The following is a 21,190-nucleotide window of genomic DNA, read 5'->3' as shown; positions in this document are numbered from 1 at the left end:
AGGACCTGTATGTTGATTTTTTTTTGTGTGTGTGTTCGATCAATAGTTTAAAATGTTGTTTTTTTTATTGCTAATTAATTAGCCTATGACACAGATGACTAAAATTTCATTACACCGGCGAAAACCATAGCCGGAGTTTGACTTTTGGGGCGGGGGGCGGGGGGGGGGGGGGCACAACATGTTGATGACCCCGAAACGCAGTGTCAGAAATAAAATTAACTTACAACAATATTTATTTATAATAATAAGTTGACAATGAGCGTTTTTTGTTTCCCATCATTCTTGAGAGGAATTCTAAATCAGGCTGGTGAGGCAATACTTTTCGCCAAGCTCGTCAACCATTGAATATGGTACACCCGCCAGTGTCGTGTCAATGTAGTTACCCCAGTCAAAAATTCTACCCCCTGGGCGGAGCCATATGGAGGTAGATTTATGTCTTTATTATTCAATAAAAAAAAATATTCAATTAAAAAAAAAAAGTTGCTTCAATCAGAATATACATTTTCAATCAAAAAAGTCGTTTCAATTTTTTTTAAAAATGTTTTTGAATGCAAAAAAATGTGTTTGAATGCAAAAATAAATTTGAAACAAAAAAAAAAGCAAGAGAGCTATTTTTCTTTGTATTTTGTTTTTCGATTGATGCAACATTTTTGAATGAAGTAATGTTGATTGGTGTTTGGACGTTTTTGTCTTTATTATTCAATGAAAAACCATATATTTTCAAAAAGAATAATCACTTCAATCAAAAAAAAAAAATTCAATCATAGAAAACGTTATTTAATGCAAAAAAATATTTCGGATTGAAAAATTTGCATTTGAACTTAATTTTTCATTGAAAAAGTTTGATTTGATTGAAGCAATCCTTTTTGTGTTTGGCCCATAATATGGGTAGGACATTTGTGTCTGAATCATTCATCAATCCCCAAAAAAGTTGCTTCAAAAAAAAAAATATATATATATTTTCAATCAAAGAAAAAAATCATTTGAAAAATAAAATTGTCCTCGCCTAATTTTTTTTGTGTGTGAAAATTATATGCAAAGCAAATGACCGTCTAAGGTGCTAGTCACATGATCTGTACGGAAAATAATTTTGAACCATTATAAAAAAAAAATTTTTTTGTTCATTTCATTCATTTTTGTTGCAGTTTTACTGCTTTACAACTTTTTTATATACTTGTCAAGGAAATTAAATTTCATACAATGACACTTTTCAGTCACCAGGGGGTGCCTGACCCCCCCTTAAAATCTGCTTATGGCGTAAACGGCTAGTTGCTAGCAGCCAGCTTGGATGTCACAAGCTGTGAGTGGTTTACTGTAATTCCCCTTAAAAGATCCAGAGTCACTTCATAAGTTTGCATTCCTGACCTGGTGATGAGTACAGCAGTATCGTGGTGAGCGATGCCATTGTCCGGGATAGCATTTCCATAACTGCTCCGATGCTGGATAGATTTCTGCCATTTGCAGAAGCTGTCTAAAGACTTGCCTGCATGGTGATTAATCTCCAATGTAGGCTGATGGAGACAGAAAAGGAAGAGGGAAAATGTGGAAAAATCCAACATGAATTTGACTTGATTTTGAATCATGCTTCTAATAATTCGTCCAACCTGACTAAAGGACATAAAACTGTAAAAGAAATTCAAAATGAAAGTGAAACACATGGTTCTATTTTTACATTTCTAATTGTGACAAACTGAACACAGGCTAAAAATATTGATTTTAATTTGACATCTTTGACTATGCCTGCCTGGCACTCTAACCTAATTCCACTAAGCAGTACGGAGCAGTGTTGTTTTTGTCAATGATGACGATACCAAAAATATTTCGTCGACAAACAATTTTTTCATGACGATGACGAGACGATGACAAGCTAAAAACGTGTCTTGGGAGACTGAAACATAACGACACAAATACCAGTTTTTGTCTGACGAGACGAAAACAAGATGAAAATTCGTCATGGTTTCCGTCACACGTGTGACATTTATGTGTAGTTAGCCTGCATCGTAGCAGTGTCTAGTTGTGTCACTCATGTGACGTGCTACACCACCCCCCAATTCACCCACTAGTGTCCTCTCCTGTCTCCTTATTGCTTGTTTTGAGACGGACACGGTATGATTTGTCGCCTTATCTTGGCAAGCGAGAATATACAATGTTGCTTTAGCCTTTAAAGGTCTGTGCTGAGTGATCATCACACACTCAAAGTAAATTGTAGCGTTAGCATAGCATTCACATTCGCGTTAGAATTAGGCTATTGCTAACGGCCAGAGTCCTCTTAAAATCTTGGAAAAAAACACATTTTTTAATTTATTAATTTTTTTACGTAAAGTTTGTGGCGTCCAGATGGGTATGTACTGCTTTCCTGCTGAGTGTGTATAACCACGTGATAGATTTTTAGATGCTGCAATACGTGCTCGTCTGTCAATGTTCATTCGAAATACAGTAGTTGGAAACCTTTTTTCATTTATTTTAGGGCTGTCAAACTATTAAAATTTTTAATCGAGTTAATCACAGCTTAAAAATGAATTAATCGTAATTAATCGCAATTCAAACCATCTATAAAATATGCCAGATTTTTCTGCAAATTATTGTTGGAATGGAAAGATAAGACACTAGACGGATATATACATTCAACATACTGTACATAAGTACTGTATTTGCTTATTATAACAATAAATCAACAAGATGGCATTAACATTATTAACATTCTGTTAAAGCGATCCACGGATGAAAAGACTTGTAGTTCTTAAAAGATAAATGTTAGTACAAGTTATAGAAATTTAATTTTAAAACCCCTCTTAATGTTTTCGTTTTAATAAAATTTGTAAATTTTTTAAAAAATAAACTAGTAGCTCGCCATTGTTGATGTTAATAATTACACAATGCTCATGGTGCTGAAACCCATAAAATTAGTCGCACCCAAGCGCCAGCAGAGGGCGACAAAACACTAAAAAATACAAGTAACAAATGGACATGACACTGTGCTGTCATTTTAATCTGTTTGAGCGGAGCATGTGCGTTAAATGCTTCAAATATTTTAACGTGATTAATTCAAAAAATGAATTACTGCCCGTTAACACGATAATTTTGACAGCCCTAATTTATTTATTTTTGGAGTGAAACTTTCAAATTTTACAGACAAAAATATTGAGTAAACATGGACTAAAACTACATGGAATTAATCTTGAGTTTTTATCAACAAAAACTAGACGAAGATAAACACATTTTGAAATGACTAAAGTATGACTAAGACTAAAAGCTATTATCTACCAAAAAACTAAGACGAAAATTAAAACGTCTGCTAAAAACAACACTGGTACGGAGCTAAATATTATGGATCTGGCAGGTGCACCAGCTAACATAAATTGTGTGACTGTGACATCATACCAGCAAAACACAATATAACCCAGCAATGAATTGACTGTTGAGAAAAGGAATGTCACACAGTTACCAAATGACAATAATTGTTGACATGCAACATTTTATGTTCCCTCCTATTTTGGGAAAAGACAAACATGGTATTCATTAAATTCAAGTACTTGGCATTAGTGCTTCTTAGCAACAGAGAATGTAGAGGCGTTTAGAGGAAAGTGTTTGAGGTGATCTGTACCAGAAGAGCCTCAGTTAAATTTAAAGGCCAGCCATATTGCATGGTTTGGAGTAATACTAATGAGACAAAGCGGAAACTTAAAAGTGACAGAAGTGAGGCTGTTGAGACAAGAAGATGATTTGCCATGGCAACATCTGAATAGTGTTAGACTGAAATAGATTGACAATTTGGGCTGCGTGATATTGGAATTTAAAAAATGATATTGCAAATATTTTCAACCCAGCAACATTGCTGTGATAAGAAAAAAATACACAAAAACATACGTGTGAAAACCAGCACATAATGTATTTTTTAGAAAATAAACTATACTACACAAGTATAGTACACTGAACTTAAACGTGTCGTAGTATCAAAGGTGAGTAGAGTAGCCAAAAATGTTTACTCAAGTGACAAGCGCTACTTCAAAATAACATTACTCAAGTCAAGTAGTCATCCAAAAAATGTATTCAAATTGAAGTACAAGTAAAAATGCATTTGGTGAAAAGAATACTCAAGTAATGAGTAACATTGTGTCACTGCTCATGATGTTTGATTTTTTTTTTTTTTTAAACTTTTTATTTCTCAGCACAAAGATATGTATAATAACTGTTATTATTATACTGTACATACACCTATTACATAACCACATTAAGCCAAAGAAATGCAAAGAAAAATCACTGAATTTAAGTGAGAGAAAAAAATTACTGGAATGAAGCATCATTCGTCCAAAGAGCGTGAGTGCCCTCTAGTGGGAAAAAAATAGTTCCTACTTTGAAATTAAAAGGGTCAAATCTCCGGTTTTCCATGGTCAATCGGTGCCAAATAAAAACTGGGAGAGAGGTTAGAATCCACGCCTTCGAGTCATGTTGAGCGCAGCGCTCTATGTCAAATGCTAAATTTTTTACGGTGCTTTAAAGACTCCACATGATTGAACAGGCTGGCGTGATCATAGAACGGCGAGCTTGAGTCTGATTGGTATAATTGAGTCATGTTATTATTGTTGCTCATTGCTCTCATTGGTGAAACTAATATGTAGAATAAAGAGGAAAAATGGAACGACAGGTGTCAGTGTCCACAGTCAAGCGTGGTTTGCATCTCCATGGACTGAGAGGCTGCCGTGCAAGAAGGAAGCCCTTGCTCCAAAAACGGCACCTTAAGGCTCGACTGAAGTTTGCTGCTGATCACATGGACAAAGATAAGACCTTCTGGAGGAAAGTTCTGTGGTCAGACGAAACAAAAACCGAGCTGTTTGGCCACAATGCCCAGCAATATGTTTGGAGGAGAAAAGGTGAGGCCTTTAACCCCAAGTACACCATGCCTACCGTCAAGCACGGTGGTGGTAGTATTATGCTGTGGGGCTGTTTTGCTTCCAATGGAACTGGTGCTTTACAGAGAGTAAATGGGATAATGAAGAAGGAGGATTACCTTCAAATTCTTCAAGATAACCTAACGTCATCAGCACGAAGATTGGGTCTTGGGCGCAGTTGGGTGTTCCAACAGGACAATGTTTAAGTGTTTTAACTTAATATGCATTCTGTTTTTGAAGGCATTGGTTAAATAGACACACACTGACTGTATACAGCTAGTTTGTCTATTCAAAGATTGTTGTATGTTAGGTAGTTCAAAGTTGTTTTTCATGTCAGTTTTAGGTCAAATGAAAACTACATAACTGGGAGTCACCTATGGCTTGAAGCAAGCATGTATTGCCTTTCATTAACAATGGTTCACTGTTAGATTGCACACAGCCACTATGAAAAAAACAGGCTACAACAAAACACATAGGCCAGGACATGCTAACAACCTATATCACACATACAGTATCTCCACAGTGTATAGTGCAGTTCTATTCCCATTCAACATAAAATGTAGTGTCTCATTTAAAGAAGTCAATCCAAGTCATTCAATAGAAGTCGGTCAAGCTCCAACCTTTTGACACAGTATCCCAGTGCCTAGGGTATACCAAGGGTGCGGTGCTGTGCAGATCAGTTACTGTGACACCTTTCACAATGTTGGTCATAGAATTTTAAAAAAAAACCTGACATACTGCGTTCAGGGCATGCTGGTAAAGCCTTGTCTTGTTTTTGTGAAGATTTAAAGATGTATGTGAGAACCCTCTTGTTGTCTAGCTGGGTTGGCTAAATTGTCAATTTTTGAATAATGTTAGAAAATATGGACATCATCCTGGCAACTGAGACAACTTCTTCAGTTGTTGACATGCTGTGTTCAGACAATCCAAGACTACAGTTAAGCAGCCTGGTGTCATCCCATCTGGCCACAGAGTCTGCTGCTAGACCTCAACTTTCCATTTTATTGCTTTAAATCACTCTCTGCATTTAATCCCACGCATGGCTGCATGATCAGTGAGAGGGTCCGTTCTGGTTTAATGCAATTACAGAGAGCAGAAGGCAAGGAGTTCCCTGCTAGCCACAGCTGGCTACAACTTGTAACCCAAGAATGCATGTGGTGACATAAAAATTGAATTGTCTCATCCCACAGTCCGTCGTTTCTGAGCACACTGCACACAAGACTTGCCTTTCGACGCGCAGAACACTTTTTCAAGCTTGGAAACTAGTCATAGAACTTCCTACCAAGACCAGACCAATAACCTCACAACCTCAGTCCAATAATCCTTGGAGCAAGGATAACAGCACTTGTGATGGCCTAATGATCTTAACATTTGCTTCCTCAAGCCAAGTGGTGAGTTATGGAGCTAATTCTTGGTCTGTAGATAAAGTATGAATCATTAGTCTTTCCCTTTTGGGACAGTTAGATGAAACCTCAAAGCCACACAGTAATTACATTTTAATGCATCTTTATCCATAAACCCACAAGCGGGTCAATGTTAAAATGCATCCTGCTTCACCGTTGCATCACACATACCATTAATGTAAAGATAATACATATATTTATCACTGGGCTAGTAAGATCAAGCACTTTTCACAAGTTGGACACAAAAGACGGTGTTACTTACCTGGTCCTCCATGAGAAGAATGAGCCGTGTCACCACAATGTTGACTGCATTCCCCAGGCTAGAATCCTGGAACAGTTTGGCAACCTGACCTCCAGGGAAACAAGAAAAGACCAGTCTTAAAAAGCTGACACAACATTCTGAACTAAAACAAGAGATGAATTGTCATTGACAACTGTGATATCTCTCATTGAATCGTATGGATTTTGAAATATATTTTAATATATGAAAGCACTAGACGAAATATAGCAATAGACGAAAGCACATTTACACTGTTATTGTTATACTAACAAGAATTAAATGATAATTTGGACTATTTTCCTAAATAAATAATAAGATTTATATATCATTTCTTAAGGGTGTAACGGTACACAAAAGTCTCAGTTCGGTACGTACCTCGGTTTTGAGGTCACGGTTCGGTTCATTTTCGGTACAGTAAGAAAACAAAATGCAAAATATAAATGTGCTAGTTGTTTATTACACACTTTTTTGCTTTCAACAATAGGAACATTAGCCTATATAAAGCTAGAATTTTGCTCAAAAAGTAGCGGGTATTTAAAGATAATCCAACAACAATTTGCCTTTCAGACCCGGCGTATTGGTCAGATTTCTTTCTGAAAGAAAGAAGAAAAAAGAAGTCCTGTGCTAAAGAGACAAGCAATCCCAATGACAAAGATTTTAACATGTATTTTACAAATGAAATGCCTCAATGAAACATTTTTTTTTCTTATGAACGGTTTTCAAAAGCTTTATTGGTGGATTTTCTCAAGTTACAGCGCCACACAGAAATTAATACATTTAATTGTGTAAGCAGGATGTGTGTATTATTCTTATTATTTAATTACAGGTGTTTTAGCTCATTTCAATTTATTTTATTTAAATGGGCTATTATTTATTTTATTATGTGTTTATATTTTACAAATGTGATGTAGTATTCATTTAGATGGTATATTTTATGTTGTATAACTTTTAGTTCCTATGTGAATATTAGTTCCTACTTGTTTTGTTGTGGTAGGAGGGTTTTGTATTGAACACGGGGCTGTGCTGGTTATTATTATAGCAGAGAAGACAGCAGTAAATCAACAAAGACAAGTCAACTGTGCCCCGATCTACCACTCAAGAGATCTGATGGACTCAAAAAGTGGGTTACGATTGCATATTAGTTTGAAAATCGACCGGATCCACCGTGTTTTTACACGAGTGACTTCCGGTCTGCCCGTTGCTAGCTAGTAGTATTGACGCAGGAGGGCTGCGTCTCGCGTCAAATAATAAACTCTGCCGTTCTTTTCGTGTGCGTCGCGTTGAGCCGCTTCTGGGACGCATCTAACATGTGGCCGCACTGCAGCTGGTGTGCATTGGCTGATTGACTCTATCGCCCGCGTTTTACTGTGTTCTCGCGGCGGCCACATTGTCGCGCCGTTGACATTTCTGGGTTATACTGTCCTACCGTGTTGGTCCTCATTACAGTAGAGAAGACGGAGTAAATATAATCTACACAAAGAAACTGTAACCCGATCGACTCACAGCCTCGAAAAGTAAGGGTTATATTGTGTCAGAAACTCGTTCGGTACGCGTCCGTTCCGAACAGAGCACCACGTACCGAAACGGTTCAATACTATTACATGTACCGGTACACCCTTATAATTTCTTCATACTTAGATTACGGTTATAGACAGAGAAATATGAATGATATGAATGGATATGATTTTGACTGCTGTATTCTCTGGAATATAAGTCACACCTTTTTTTATATTTTGGCTGTTCCTACTATTTATAGTCAGGTATGACCAAGGGCGTAGGTTTAGTCTCAACATTAGTAGGGACGATATAACAGCATAACCTAAATGCACACTTTTTGCTTGGGGCGGGACATTAATAAGACCAAACAGATTGGGCCTCGGGGTTTCAGGGCTACATTTCTCCCGAATATGAACGTAATTAATGGATAGGCTAAATCATCAATGCAAAATAAATCTGTATTGATTTATACTAACTTTCATGTGTATTGGTTCAGGTGATACCCTGTTCGATTCAAACCTTTGTTTTCAAAATCTACTAAAGAAACATTTTAAAAACTTCCAGAATAAATGTCTGGATTTTGTTAGCAAATTTAAATTTCAATATTTTAACATAACCTAAAGTTCATTAACATACACAATAAATACAAACTTGTAAATAATCTCGTAACTATCCAGGATTGCAAAAAATACACATTTGTCTTGAAGGAATTTGACCTTCTAGCCAGACCGCTGGAATCGCGCCAGCTGAACCGCCGGACCCGCGCTGCTGCAGCTCAAACGGGCCAGGCTACCGGGACACCGTCATCCGGCCAGAAGGGCAAACTCCGCGCGTTCACCTTAGTCTTAACCCTTTGTACTGACTCCATTTTGAAAGGTTTAAAGAAGGCTCACCGAGAACAAGTTGACAATTTATTCGGGTCGACAGAGATCAAAAACGGCAAGGCGAAACAGAAACACTCAGGCGGGGAGGCAAGCTCGTTCCAAGGTCACCACATCAGTAGTCAACAAAAAGGTTCCCGAGAAATATGACAACGCTTAGTTAAACATTCAGTCTTTTGAAGGCTCTCGCAGAGCGGGCCGTGGGCAGGAAGAAGGGTGTGTTTGGGATTATTGTCTGTTTGTGGATTGAACATGAGGATTCAGGCAGTTACTGTTGTCCGGGCAACGAGGGGCGTGGATTTTGCCACTTCAGGGGCTCTTGGAGTCTTGTCACTCGTGTTATCAGTTGGATATCGGTTGTTCTCCTGTGTTCCTTGTGTTAGGACAGACCGTCCCACCATTTGGTGTGGACTGTCCGGGAGAACTGATTGCAAGACTTGGTACGTCAATCTTGCTCAACCCGCACGTTGGGCTTCCATGATAAGAAGGCGTCGTGTATCTTTTATGCCCTATATTCTGCTTGTTTTCCTTAAACTATGGTATAAGTGCTTTTTATTTTATATTGGGTGTGCTAGAGTAATGCAAACAGTTAGACGGTGCCTACGAGAAAATGTACTATCTCCTTCAGTCTTAAGACCACTCGCCATTGTCCGTTTAAATAAATAAACATATCTGAAAACCTTCTTAGTCAGGGAATATCAAATTTTTTTTAAAAAAATGGAGCCTTCCTTCAGGTAAAACACTAATGCTTTTGTCCACAAGCACAGACAAACTCAACAAAAAATGAAAGCTGCTTTGGCTCCTCCGAGATTTTATTGTAAGATTCTATTGTCACATAAATAAAATAAAAATGAAAGTTGGAAAGAATTGCGTAAACCTCAGTTCACCGCATTTCTCATATTTTAATTGTTAACAGTAGAAAACTACAGGAGGACACTGCTGAGTAGCTTCCTACTCTAGTTTTGCAGATTAGCAAATTCACAGTTTAATGCTATGCTAACTCTTATGCAGGTCAGACTTTCAGTAGCAAATTTTGTGGCGTGTTCCCCACTTTCGCAACATTGACGTCTGTTTACATTACTTACAGTGGCGACTGCTGCTGGCTGAAAAAAAAACTTCTAATATCCCTCCTCTTCAAAGGGGGCAGAGGATGTTGTTGACATGTTGTATTTCTGTTGAGGCCGTGATTGTGTATGTGTGTGTGTGGTGGGGGGCATGGACCGGCAGATTTAGCAAATAAAAAGGGGTATATGTAAGTCTGAACATAATGAAAATGTTCCATTTACTAATTGTTGACACCATTCTATCCTCAGAACACATGGGAAAACAATCTAAATTACCTATGTAACTGAAGTCAATATAAAATGCAAATAAGATTGCTTGAAAGTTGGTGGGGACAATCTGAGCATCCTGAAAGGTTGGTAGTGCTATGTCCCTACCGTCCCTAAGCAAACTTACGCCCTTGGGTGTGAATCTTCTACAAAATTTCACATTTTCTTAAATGTTATTTCACACTGACCGACATGACCAAGGAGTAAACATTACCCACACAGCCAGTTGTGAGAATGCATTCTAGGCTTACACAAATACCTGTACCTGCTACTACTCAGATTAATTTATCGTAGAAATGAAATGAAATGAAAGACAACTGAAAAAGACTGAATATAAATGCCCCCAACACAAAAATGATATCCTGCGAATTATAAACTGCAATCACTGAAAATGGTAATCCAACATCAGCCTGCAACGGAGTACCGTAATTTTCGGACTATAAACAGATACTTTTTTCCCCTCATTTTGAATCCTGCGGCTAATTGTTCAGTGTGACTTATTTGTTGATTTATTTGGGTTAATAAGAAACACTTTATTTGACAGCGGTGTCATAAGACTGCCATTAGACCGTCATAATTGTGAGATGACACTATCATGGGCATTAATGAATGCTTATGACAGATGTCATTAATTATCATCCAGCAGATTATGTCACTAACTCCATTTGTGTCCAGCTCAGATCTTTTATATCTATTCAAAAGTGAGATAATTTGCCAAATGACACAAAATTCATTCATTAATGCTCATGGCAGTGTCATGTCATGATGTAATAATGGTCTTATGACAGTTTTATGGCGCCGCTGTCAAGTTTTACTAAATACCAGAGCTAGCAATTAATGAAACAATTGGAAGAGTAACTAAAGGTATAATTAGCGCAGAACATGAATTTTGATTGTCATTTACATCTGTAGCGCTGCAATGCAGACTAAGAGGCATGTTGGACGACAACAGTGTTGACAGCAGGTGGCAGCAGAGGTTGACTGTCTCCCCCAAGGAAGCGGTGATGGCCAAATGAAGCTTCTTGAAGCAATTAAGCTTTGCAGCCAATTGGTTTAAAGCTACATGGTGGTTCATTTGGTCTTAGGACAATATTATGATACCGCTGTCAAATAAAATGTTACCGGTTAATATCTTTTGGTGTAAATATCCCATAATACAGCGAGGACATCTGCGGCTTATAGTCGAATGCCGCTTATCTATGAACAAATGCTGTTTTCGTGTCACATTTGGTGGGTGGCGGCTTATAGTCAGGTGCGTCCTATAATCCGAAAATTACAGTTATCATTATTGTGTTAACACACTATTGTGGTTGCTGTATTTCATACTGTTGTTATAGATAATAATTTGCAATTGAAGATTAAATGTCTGTTCTTGGTCTTAGTTTTTGTCAATTTTTTTTTTTCTAAAACTATAATATGAGTTATTCAGTGAGTGAATGGATCCATATACTGGATGTGGCAAAACTGTAAGAAACACTAAATTGTCTAAATAGGACAAAGCCAAATCGAAATACCTCTTCAGAACTGTCTTTGAGAGCTACAAAAGTCAGAAGTAAGTTCAATTGCCAACAGCATTAAAAAATGCCAACTAGCATCCCAAGCCATGTTCTTGTTATTACAGGTATCAACTATAATTTGAATCACTTTGCTCCACAGCAGTAGGAGAGCTTGCATAGAACTTGCTTGTCAACAGTAGCTACTAAACAACCATTCATTAGACGCATTCCAAATGTGCGTGTATCGGTGTGAGTGAGGAAGTTGGTGGTGATTGATTGCCAGTGGTACAAATGGTGCATCTGACAATATAATGAATATAAACTCACCTTGTCCAGCCTAGTTTTAGCTAGTAAATTTGTTGTCTTCATTTACCATCATATCAAGAGATATGTTTTAACCCAATTTAGGGAACTGTTTTTGTTATTTTCTTTTTCTTTCTTTCTTTATTGTTAACAGTAATTGTTATTGTTACATACAGTACATCTATTGCCAATTTAACATGGATGGACAAAAATAATGGGAAATTGTATTTATTTATCTTTTTTTGATTATGTGCAATATACTGTAGTAGATATGTCGTTGTTCTTTTAATTATATAAATAACATTTGATTCTAAACAACTTTGAAATGGGCTTTATAAATAAACCTACCTCGCCTTGCCTAAATTTGGAGTTGGTTTCCCTTTTGTATAGCCCCTAGTCTTCTGGTAAAAACTTACAAATGTTGGAGTAAATCTTTGGGAATTTTTAGCTAGTCACCGAGAAGGACATATTTAATGTCGGAAGCCTTGAAAGAGGATTCACTATGTCTTCTCCCACATATAAAATGTAGGATACAATTCAGAATAATGGACAGAAGTGCTGCTTAACCCAAGCCTGTCTGTATGACTTTCTTTCTTTCTTTTTTTCTTTCTTTCTTTCTTTCTTACGTACTTTCGTTCTTACTCTCATTCTTTCTTTATGAAACTGAGGTAGGAGGTTTCAGATGCTTTTCCATCAAACTCATTCAATCAACCTTTAATCATGCTGGAACAAAGAGGGCATTCCCCAAACTGTTCTCAGCATAGAAGTATAAAATTTTCCAAAATGCCTTGACTTTTGAACTTTGCCTTGATCTTTTTTACTTTGTAAACTTTACTGATTACTAGGGGTGTAGCGGTACACAAAAATCTCGGTTCGGTACGTACCTCGGTTTTGAGGTCACGGTTCGGTTCATTTTCGGTACAGTAAGAAAACAAAATGCAAAATATAAATGCGCTAGTAGTTTATTTCACACTTTTGTGCTTTAAACAATAGGAACATTAGCCTATACTAAGCTAGAATTCTGCTCAAAAAGTAGCGGGTATTTAAAGATAATGATCCAACAACAATTTGCCTTTCAGACCCCGCGTATTAGTCAGCTTTGTTTCTGAAAGAAAGAAGAAAAAAAGTCCTGTGCTAAAGAGAAAAGCAATCCCATTGACAAAGATTTTAACATGTATTTTCTAAATTAAATGCCTCAATGAATCATTTTTTTTTTCTTATGAACGGTTTTCAAAAGCTTTATTGGTGGATTTTCTCAATTTAAAGCGCTACACAGAAATTAATTAATTTAATTGTGTAAGCAGGATCGTATTATTTAATTACAGGTGTTTTAGCTCATTTCAATTTATTTAAATGGGTTATTATTTATTTTATTATGTGTTTATATTTTACAAATGTGTTGTAGTATTCATTGATATTGTATATTTTATGTTGTATAACTTTAGTTCCGATGTGAATATTAGTTCCTACTTGTTTTGTTGTGGTAGGAGGGTTTTGTTTGAACACGGGGCTGTGTTAGTTATTATTATAGCAGAGAAGACAGCAGTAAATCAACAAAGACAAGTCAACTGTGCCCCGATCTACCACTTAAGAGATCTGATGGACTCAAAAAGTGGGTTACGATTGCATATTAGTTTGAAAATCGACCGGATCCACCGTGTTTTTACACGAGTGACTTACGGTCTGCCCGCTGCTAGCTAGTAGTATAGACGCAGGAGGGCTGCGTCTCGCGTCAAATAATAAACTCTGCCGTTCTTTTCGTGTGCGTCGCGTTGAGTCGCTTCTGGGAGGCGTCTAACACGCGGCCGCACTGCAACTGGTGTGCATTGGCTGATTGACTTTAACACCCACGTTTCACTGCGTTCTTGCAGCGGCCACGTTGTCGCGCCGTTGACGTTTCTTATACTGTCCTACCGTGTTGGTCCTCATTATAGTAGAGAAGACAGAGTAAATATAATCTACACAAAGAAACTGTAACCCGATCGACTCACAGCCTCGAAAAGTAAGGGTTACATTACGTTACAAATTCGTTCGGTACGCCTCCGTTCCGAACCGAGGACCCCGAACCGAAACGGTTCAATACAAATACATGTACTGTTACATCCTTACTGATTACCATACTAAATTCTGAAAAGAGCAAGGTTGAATTTTATAACATTATTAGTGTTAAAATGTATATTGTGTGTAGTGAAACTTACAATATTCATAAGGGCCAAGATGTACTGTTCAATGTCTTTACGACCATGGTATCCCACCATCATCTTGTCAGCTACCACCAACGTCTCAACATAGCGTTCCCAGCTCACCGAGCGCTTCAGTGGCAACTGGCCACGACCAACATGATGGGGAGGCGTCTTTAGCGTCCTCTGCCACCATGATGAGCTCTTGATTGACTTTTCATCTAAGGAACAGGACACACATTGCAATAATAACACCACATAACCAGATATGTACTCTCAACCAAGCCATTAGAATGATTTCTGAAAAGCACTTTCTAAGAATAGAGCATGGAAATGGCTAATTTTGAGGCTATTTTAACTTTTATTTGCCATAAAATGAATCATATATTTACTTAGCAACGCCCTGTAACACAGACTTGGTCACAAGTGGGAACTCAGACATAACCACAATTCACAATGCAGCTGGCCATGCGGTTTGACTCTGTACCTCATGCTTCTAAAAATGACCAGAACTGTTCCCATTCTTACCAATCACGCCGCAAGATTGGCCTTTATACTGATGGTGGAGGGATGAGCGCTTATAAACCACGTGGGGGCGCCCCTCGGCTCGGTCCCCTCTTTCTGGCCTGGTTTGGTTAGCTGGTGAAATAAGGGGTTCAATCAGGTACTCTTCTCCCCCAGCAAAAATCACCCCCTGCTGTAGAGACAAAAAAGAAACAAAATCACATGAAGACTCAGAAATCACTGCTTTTAAGGAACAGCCTGGGCAACAAGCCGGTGTCAGATGATTATGCCAGTCACCAGTGGTACATTGGCCAACTGAGCCGTCTGGAAATCTTGACTTTCGTTTTTTGAACCCTTGACAAAATCTTTTGTTTTGCCATCAGGAAAATAAACCTTCCATTTTGCAGACGACACCTGCCACAGACATTACCTGCTTCATCAACCCGCACACTGTTGAGCACCTGGTATATGTTTCAATAAAATCCCTTCACTCTCCATCTACCTTTTGGTCACAATTTGGTCCGCGTTAGCTTTTCCTGCCCCGTTGATCCCTCGCTACTTCGTGCGTCAACCTTCACACCCTCAGTCCATCGCTGATTTTTTTTTTCAATTAAAGAAAAATGTTAGGGCTGTCAAACGATTAAAATTTTTAATCGAGTTAATCACAGCTTAAAAATGATATCGTAATTAATCGCAATTCAAACCATCTCTAAAATATGCCATGTTTTTCTGTAAATTATTGTTGGAATGGAAAGATAAGACAAGACGGACATAAACATTCAACATACTGTACATAAGTACTGTATTTGTTTATTATAACAATAAATAAATCTACAAGATGGCATTAACATTATTAACGTTCTTTCTGATAAAGGGATCAATGGATAGAAAGACTTGTAGTTCTTAAAAGATAAATTTGAGTACAAGTTATAGTAATTTTATATTAAAACCGCTCTTAATGTTTTCATTTTGATAACATTTGTAAAATTTTCAATCAAAAAAAATTAACTAATAGCTCGCCATTGTTCACGTCGCCGAGCGGTTACGTCACATTGGGCTCCCTGCCGTTCTTCCACCGTGTCGTCAACTGCGTAAGGTGAAATACACCACAAGGTGTCAATGGCAAGTTTTAAATTAATGAGAGATGTAGCCAAGGCAAAGTCTGAGTAGGTTTTATGTGTATTTTGCATAGCTATTTTGATTGGGAATGCCAGTTCTCTTTGCATTAAGCGCTTTTCTTTTCGTGAACATTATTTTTTTGAGAGATAGGAATATTATTTTTGTTGTGCTTTCACTAAATGATACTGCAGCGACTTAACTGTTCCGCCCAAATGCATGATGGGAAGTTGGGCAACCATGACTGTCAGTGGTGGCTGCAAATGGTATACAGTATGTTCTGCGTTGTGTTCAAATAGAGTGTTAAGAAAAAGAACGTCTCCTGCTCTGCCCAAATGCATGATGGGAAGTTGGGCAACCATGACTGTCAGTGGTGGCTGCAAATGGTATACAGTATGTTCTGCGTTGTGTTCAATTAGGCGTGTAAAGGAAAAGATTGTCTCTTGCTCCGCCCAAATGCATGATGGGAAGTTGTGCAACCATGACTGTTAGTAGTGGCTGCCAAAGCTTAAGGCAATAAAAGGCCCGATCCAATGAACGCCTGTGTCAACTCGCATTTCTCTGCCTTTTCGCACTCAATGTGTTAAAACGGCGTCATTGTAAACTGTTTGATGCAACACATGAACGGGTCATTCGGTGCATGTGTTAATTACGTCAAATATTTTAACGTGATTAATTAGAAAAATGAATGTTAATGCGATAAATTTGACAGCCCTAATGATTATACAGATGAGCTGTCCCGAGCCAATCCCTCCCTCTCTTTCCCTGCTCTTTGTTCGTCAGGCACTGCACTGGAGTTGCTTAATAAAGGTAACAATGTTGAAAGATGTTTGTGGTCGATCTTGCCAGAGTAACGATTTCAAAAGCGCAGCATGCGTCAATCATCGTTTAACTTGTTCATCAGTTGCTTTGGCAACTCATTGTATGGAAGTGAGAGGATTTAAATAGACTCACTCACAGAAGCATTTAATAAAGTCAAGCATTTTTCTACAACAGTTTAAAAATAATTCGGTGGGACAGTAACATGTTTAAAACTTATCATAATTTTTACATTTGAAGTGCTTAAAAACCATTTATTAAATATGTGTATGACAGAAAACACAGACAATGCTGAAAAAGCAGTTTCTGCTCTTATACCCCCCTTTAAAATAAACTGCTGTATTTTAAGCCAAAACAATTGTTCTGTTTGATAGAACAATTTGCCTATATGCTGCCATAGCATTTTCATGGCACATTAAGCCCCCAAACTATTTTTAATTTGTCCGTTTTACCCTGGTGTACGCTTTTGTTTCAACCCAGCCATAAAAAGGTAAGTAATAATATTTATTTTTCTAAATGTCTATCATTTTTAGCTTATAATCATTAATTGATGTCTAATATTTAGTTAAAAAAAAAGACTTGACCCTTTTGAAATGAAAAAATAAAATAAAATAAAATTGTGTCTCTCAACAGGTCACAGATATCTACCTCATAATTATCACCTAATTGTATTTTTTCTTTTATTCTCCCATTTTCCCCGATATTTTAGATGATAATCGATCTAAGCAAAGAAAAATTGAAAACAAACATTTAAAAGGGTAAATATTTGAAAAAGAAAATCTATTCCAGACCACTCCTTGATGTCTGCGATTTCTGTATCGTGACCCTTGTTATATTACCGTTTTTCACCCATAAAATCCCCAAAAAGTCTGGCTTTGGCCATTCACAGGTGTGTCTTCACACTCGATGACACATGCTACACAGAGTTGTTGGGTCGAAATAAGGTAAGTACACGATAACATCTCGTTAAAATCATGGTGTCTTTAATTATGCACTCTCATGCTCTCACCTCGAGTTAGGGTATAAGGGTTTATTTATTTATTTTCAATTTCTGATCAAAATTTTTCTTCCCCCAGAAAATTGAGATTGTAAGCTTCCCAATGATGTATCACACATGTATATAGGACAATTTTGAAATTTGGTCAAATTGGGGGTCTCAGAGCGGAACTTTAAGTCACCTGAGTGTTTTCCGCCATTTACAGTACATCATGTTTTTTTAAATGATACTTTGGGGAAAAACGTCTTATATGTATCTCTTTCCAATGCTAAATCTGAATAAATACATTGAACACACAAAAAAAAAAAAAAAAAATTGTGGGAGCACTAATTCGCAGTTTTTTACTTATTGCGGCGGCTTCTGGTCCCCATTAGCCGGGAAAAATGAGGCATCACTGTACCCCCAAACATACACAGTATAAACATTGATGTTGAGGGTCTAATGATAAATTACCTGCACCATAATGTAATAATAACAAGATACTAACAGGAGAGCATATCTATTACTTTGCATTAACAATATCCATCAATGATCTGTGCTAATCAGTCTTTGTTAGAAAGCTCATACAGTATGAATAGGAGACATATAACCCATTCAGATAAACCCATGTGAAACCGCAGATGAAAAGGGCCGATGAACCCGTTGCACACATGGTGACGACACTTTTGATTCTGTTTAGATGTGCCCGCTCAACTCAGAGCCAGCATCTCTGCTCTATCCACAGCGGCAGCTATCAAAGAGCATCTAATCCCATAATAAAGTTAGTGATGCTCCCATGGACATACCACCCGCTCGCTGGATGAATGTGTTCATGCTGGCTTGTCCAACAGTAATTAAGTGTGCGGTTTATTAACGCTTTGTGAACACATCTAATCCTCAGTTGCGCATGTGAGTGTTATTGCTGGGCCTGCTGTGAGTGGTGAGAGAATACACAGCTACACTGAGACGTGACTGCAGTAAAAGAAAAAAACGATCAAAGTCTCATATCAATATGCCTGCACATTTCCGCACTCTAAAAACAAGTGTATACCAGCTCTCTGTTTTGGTGTCTGGAGGTGACTTTATAATAGTATGAGTCAGCGCGACTGGATCTAAAAGTTTAAAGGATAGCAACAAAGGAAACATACATAAAAAGATGTTTAAAACTTCCAGAGGGTTAAAAACAGATCTTCAGTCCAAATTTGAGTATTTTGTTAAGTCTTGTTAATTACTGCAACTTGGCTAAAAGTGCCTGTGACACGAAAAAGCATGTTTATTTCATAATACACACGGTATTTTATGCTCCTGAATGAAATGGACCGCTTGGATGTGTGTGGAAACGATCGCTATATTTATTTAGTTTTTTAAATCCCGCACCATGAAAATGAGTGACTTCCGGCAACAGGGATGGGAATCCAAATCCGATTCCAATTCGGAACCGGTTCCAAGTGTTTCGAGGCCTCGACATCACAATGAAAAAGCCTTAACGATCCCTTTAACGATTCCTAAAGACGCGTATTTCGTCGTGACGTGTCTTGTTGACCAGACGCATCAAACTAGCATGGCGCCAAGAACCACTCGCTCCAAAGTTTGACTACACTTCACCAGGAAAGAGTGTGAAAATGGAAGGTTACGATGGGTAAGCACGAGCATTGCAGCCATAAACATAACAATGACAGCACGTAGGTTCAAACGCTCGAAAGTGTGTCTTCACTTCACGAAGAAAAATTACAACAAAGCGACTTGCAGTCATTGCAAGGTGGAGATAACTGCATAGGGAGGGAATACGACTGCGCTGTCCTCACAGAGAGGCTAAGGCTCAGTCCTGGCTATACAGCTAGCTAAACTCCCAAATGACGATGCAGAAGACGTTGGTATAATTTGCTGACTTTATTCAACCATCACTTGAAGAGTGAAACTAAGAATAGAAATGAAACAAATCAATTTCGTCCCCAATAACAAACAGGTTTGCATCAACGTAAATCAGCGATGATTAGCTGCTAATAACAGTAATAACAAATGGTTAGCATTCGTTCGCTAGCATTAGCACATCGTTCAAACCACTACACAACTGGATTTAAGTGTCCGATCGCGAGTGGAAACAACAACAACAACACAAAAGATGATACATACAGGCGTTGCCTCTGTAGATATTAACATTAACAAAGAACGTAGGCTCGTAGAAGTGTTTCCCTCTCTCACTAACTCGCTCAATCACTTGGATGCGGCATTTCTTCTTTGGGCGTAAGCGTGCTCTTCTTCACGTGAGCGCGTTCTTCTTCGCGTGAGGAAGCGCAAGGGCGCCCCCACTTGAGCGTGTAAGCACAAAAACTAAAAGGCATGCAATTCAATGTAACGGTAAATACTACACGTTAACCCAGCAGTCCCCAAACTGCGGCCCGCGGCCCAAATACGGCCCGCCTCCACATTTGGTCCGGCCATTTTGAATTTTTTTTTTTTTCTCAATCGTGTTATTTATTTCCTGGCCTTTTCCTTGAAGAATTCAGAGAGGGTTATTTGGTTATTATCTATTTAATTAATAGTGTTTTTATTATTAATTATTATTATTATTATTATTATAAAGAATCCAGAAAGGGTTATTTGATTGTGGCTTTCTGAAAAACAATAATTTTTTACATTTATGCACTTCTGCAATCGTCACACTTTTTCTGTTACAAACTGACCCTGGCCCCTCACAGGAAAAAGTTTGGGGACCCCTGCTTTAACACATATTGCCAAAGGCAGAACAACAACCTATCTGCCAATATATACCAATATTTTTTATTTCTATTAGATAAATGTTTCAGTAAAATGTTACACATTCTTGTGTATTTGCCACTTATTGCCACAGTTAACATTGAGGCTTTGGGCCTCTTTTGATCTCGTTGTGAGTTTGTAAGGTTGTGACTTCTGATTAAACAAACTCGATGCCAATCAAAACGTTTGTTCTTCTTTTTCCCCAAATTAGAATCGATAAGAGAATCGATAAAGAATCGAATCGTTAAGCAATATCGATAATGGAATCGGAATCGTAAAAATCCTATCAATTCCCATCCCTAGTCTCGAGTTGAGAAAGAGGGTGCTGTGACGTGTCCTCTTCACTATACAGCCGTACTGTTGTATGAGAAGGACTAAGAATTCAGCTGATTTTGCGGATTAATACGTTTATTTTTCGCATCACACCAGCCAAACGGCTGCAAAAAAATCTGGCTGTATGAGGGAGAGAGAGGCGTGTGCGCGTTTTTGGCTTTCAAAAGGTTCCCATTCACCGGTGGATATTGGCCAAAACAAACCCTACTACTGTGGGACCATGGGACTTACGAGGCAGTGAGTAAACATCGTGTTTTGTATTATGTCAAATACTGGGATTGTTTTAATATGTAGGTGGCTTGCATTTTGTGGCTGACATGCTCCTTGTCCCCTCGGCCGACGACCGGTGGCTTGTCGCACATCCCCCCACCGAGAGAACTATACTCTGCTTATTCCCCTCTTCATTTGCCTGGTGTTCTGTCAAA

The 21,190-nt window shown here is 38.0% G+C and overlaps 1 protein-coding gene across 2 annotated transcripts in view; it reads right to left on the bottom strand.

The window, feature by feature from the left end:
- The window catches only part of adamts10 (ADAM metallopeptidase with thrombospondin type 1 motif, 10), a 131,355-nt gene that overhangs the window by 67,319 nt on the left and 42,846 nt on the right, over nt 1–21,190 (bottom strand). For both annotated transcript variants that reach the window (XM_057841083.1, XM_057841085.1), the window contains 4 exons: nt 14,789–14,957; nt 14,279–14,481; nt 6,555–6,638; nt 1,366–1,511 (listed from right to left, as the gene is read on the bottom strand). In XM_057841083.1, the coding sequence (XP_057697066.1) occupies nt 1,366–1,511; nt 6,555–6,638; nt 14,279–14,481; nt 14,789–14,957 (602 nt within the window). The remainder of the gene's footprint in view (nt 1–1,365; nt 1,512–6,554; nt 6,639–14,278; nt 14,482–14,788; nt 14,958–21,190) is intronic.

The sequence above is a fragment of the Corythoichthys intestinalis genome, chromosome 7, assembly GCF_030265065.1.
Source record: "Corythoichthys intestinalis isolate RoL2023-P3 chromosome 7, ASM3026506v1, whole genome shotgun sequence".
NCBI lineage: Eukaryota > Metazoa > Chordata > Actinopteri > Syngnathiformes > Syngnathidae > Corythoichthys > Corythoichthys intestinalis.
Note: the sequence above shows the minus strand (reverse complement) of the source record. Positions and strands in the feature narration are given on the sequence as shown.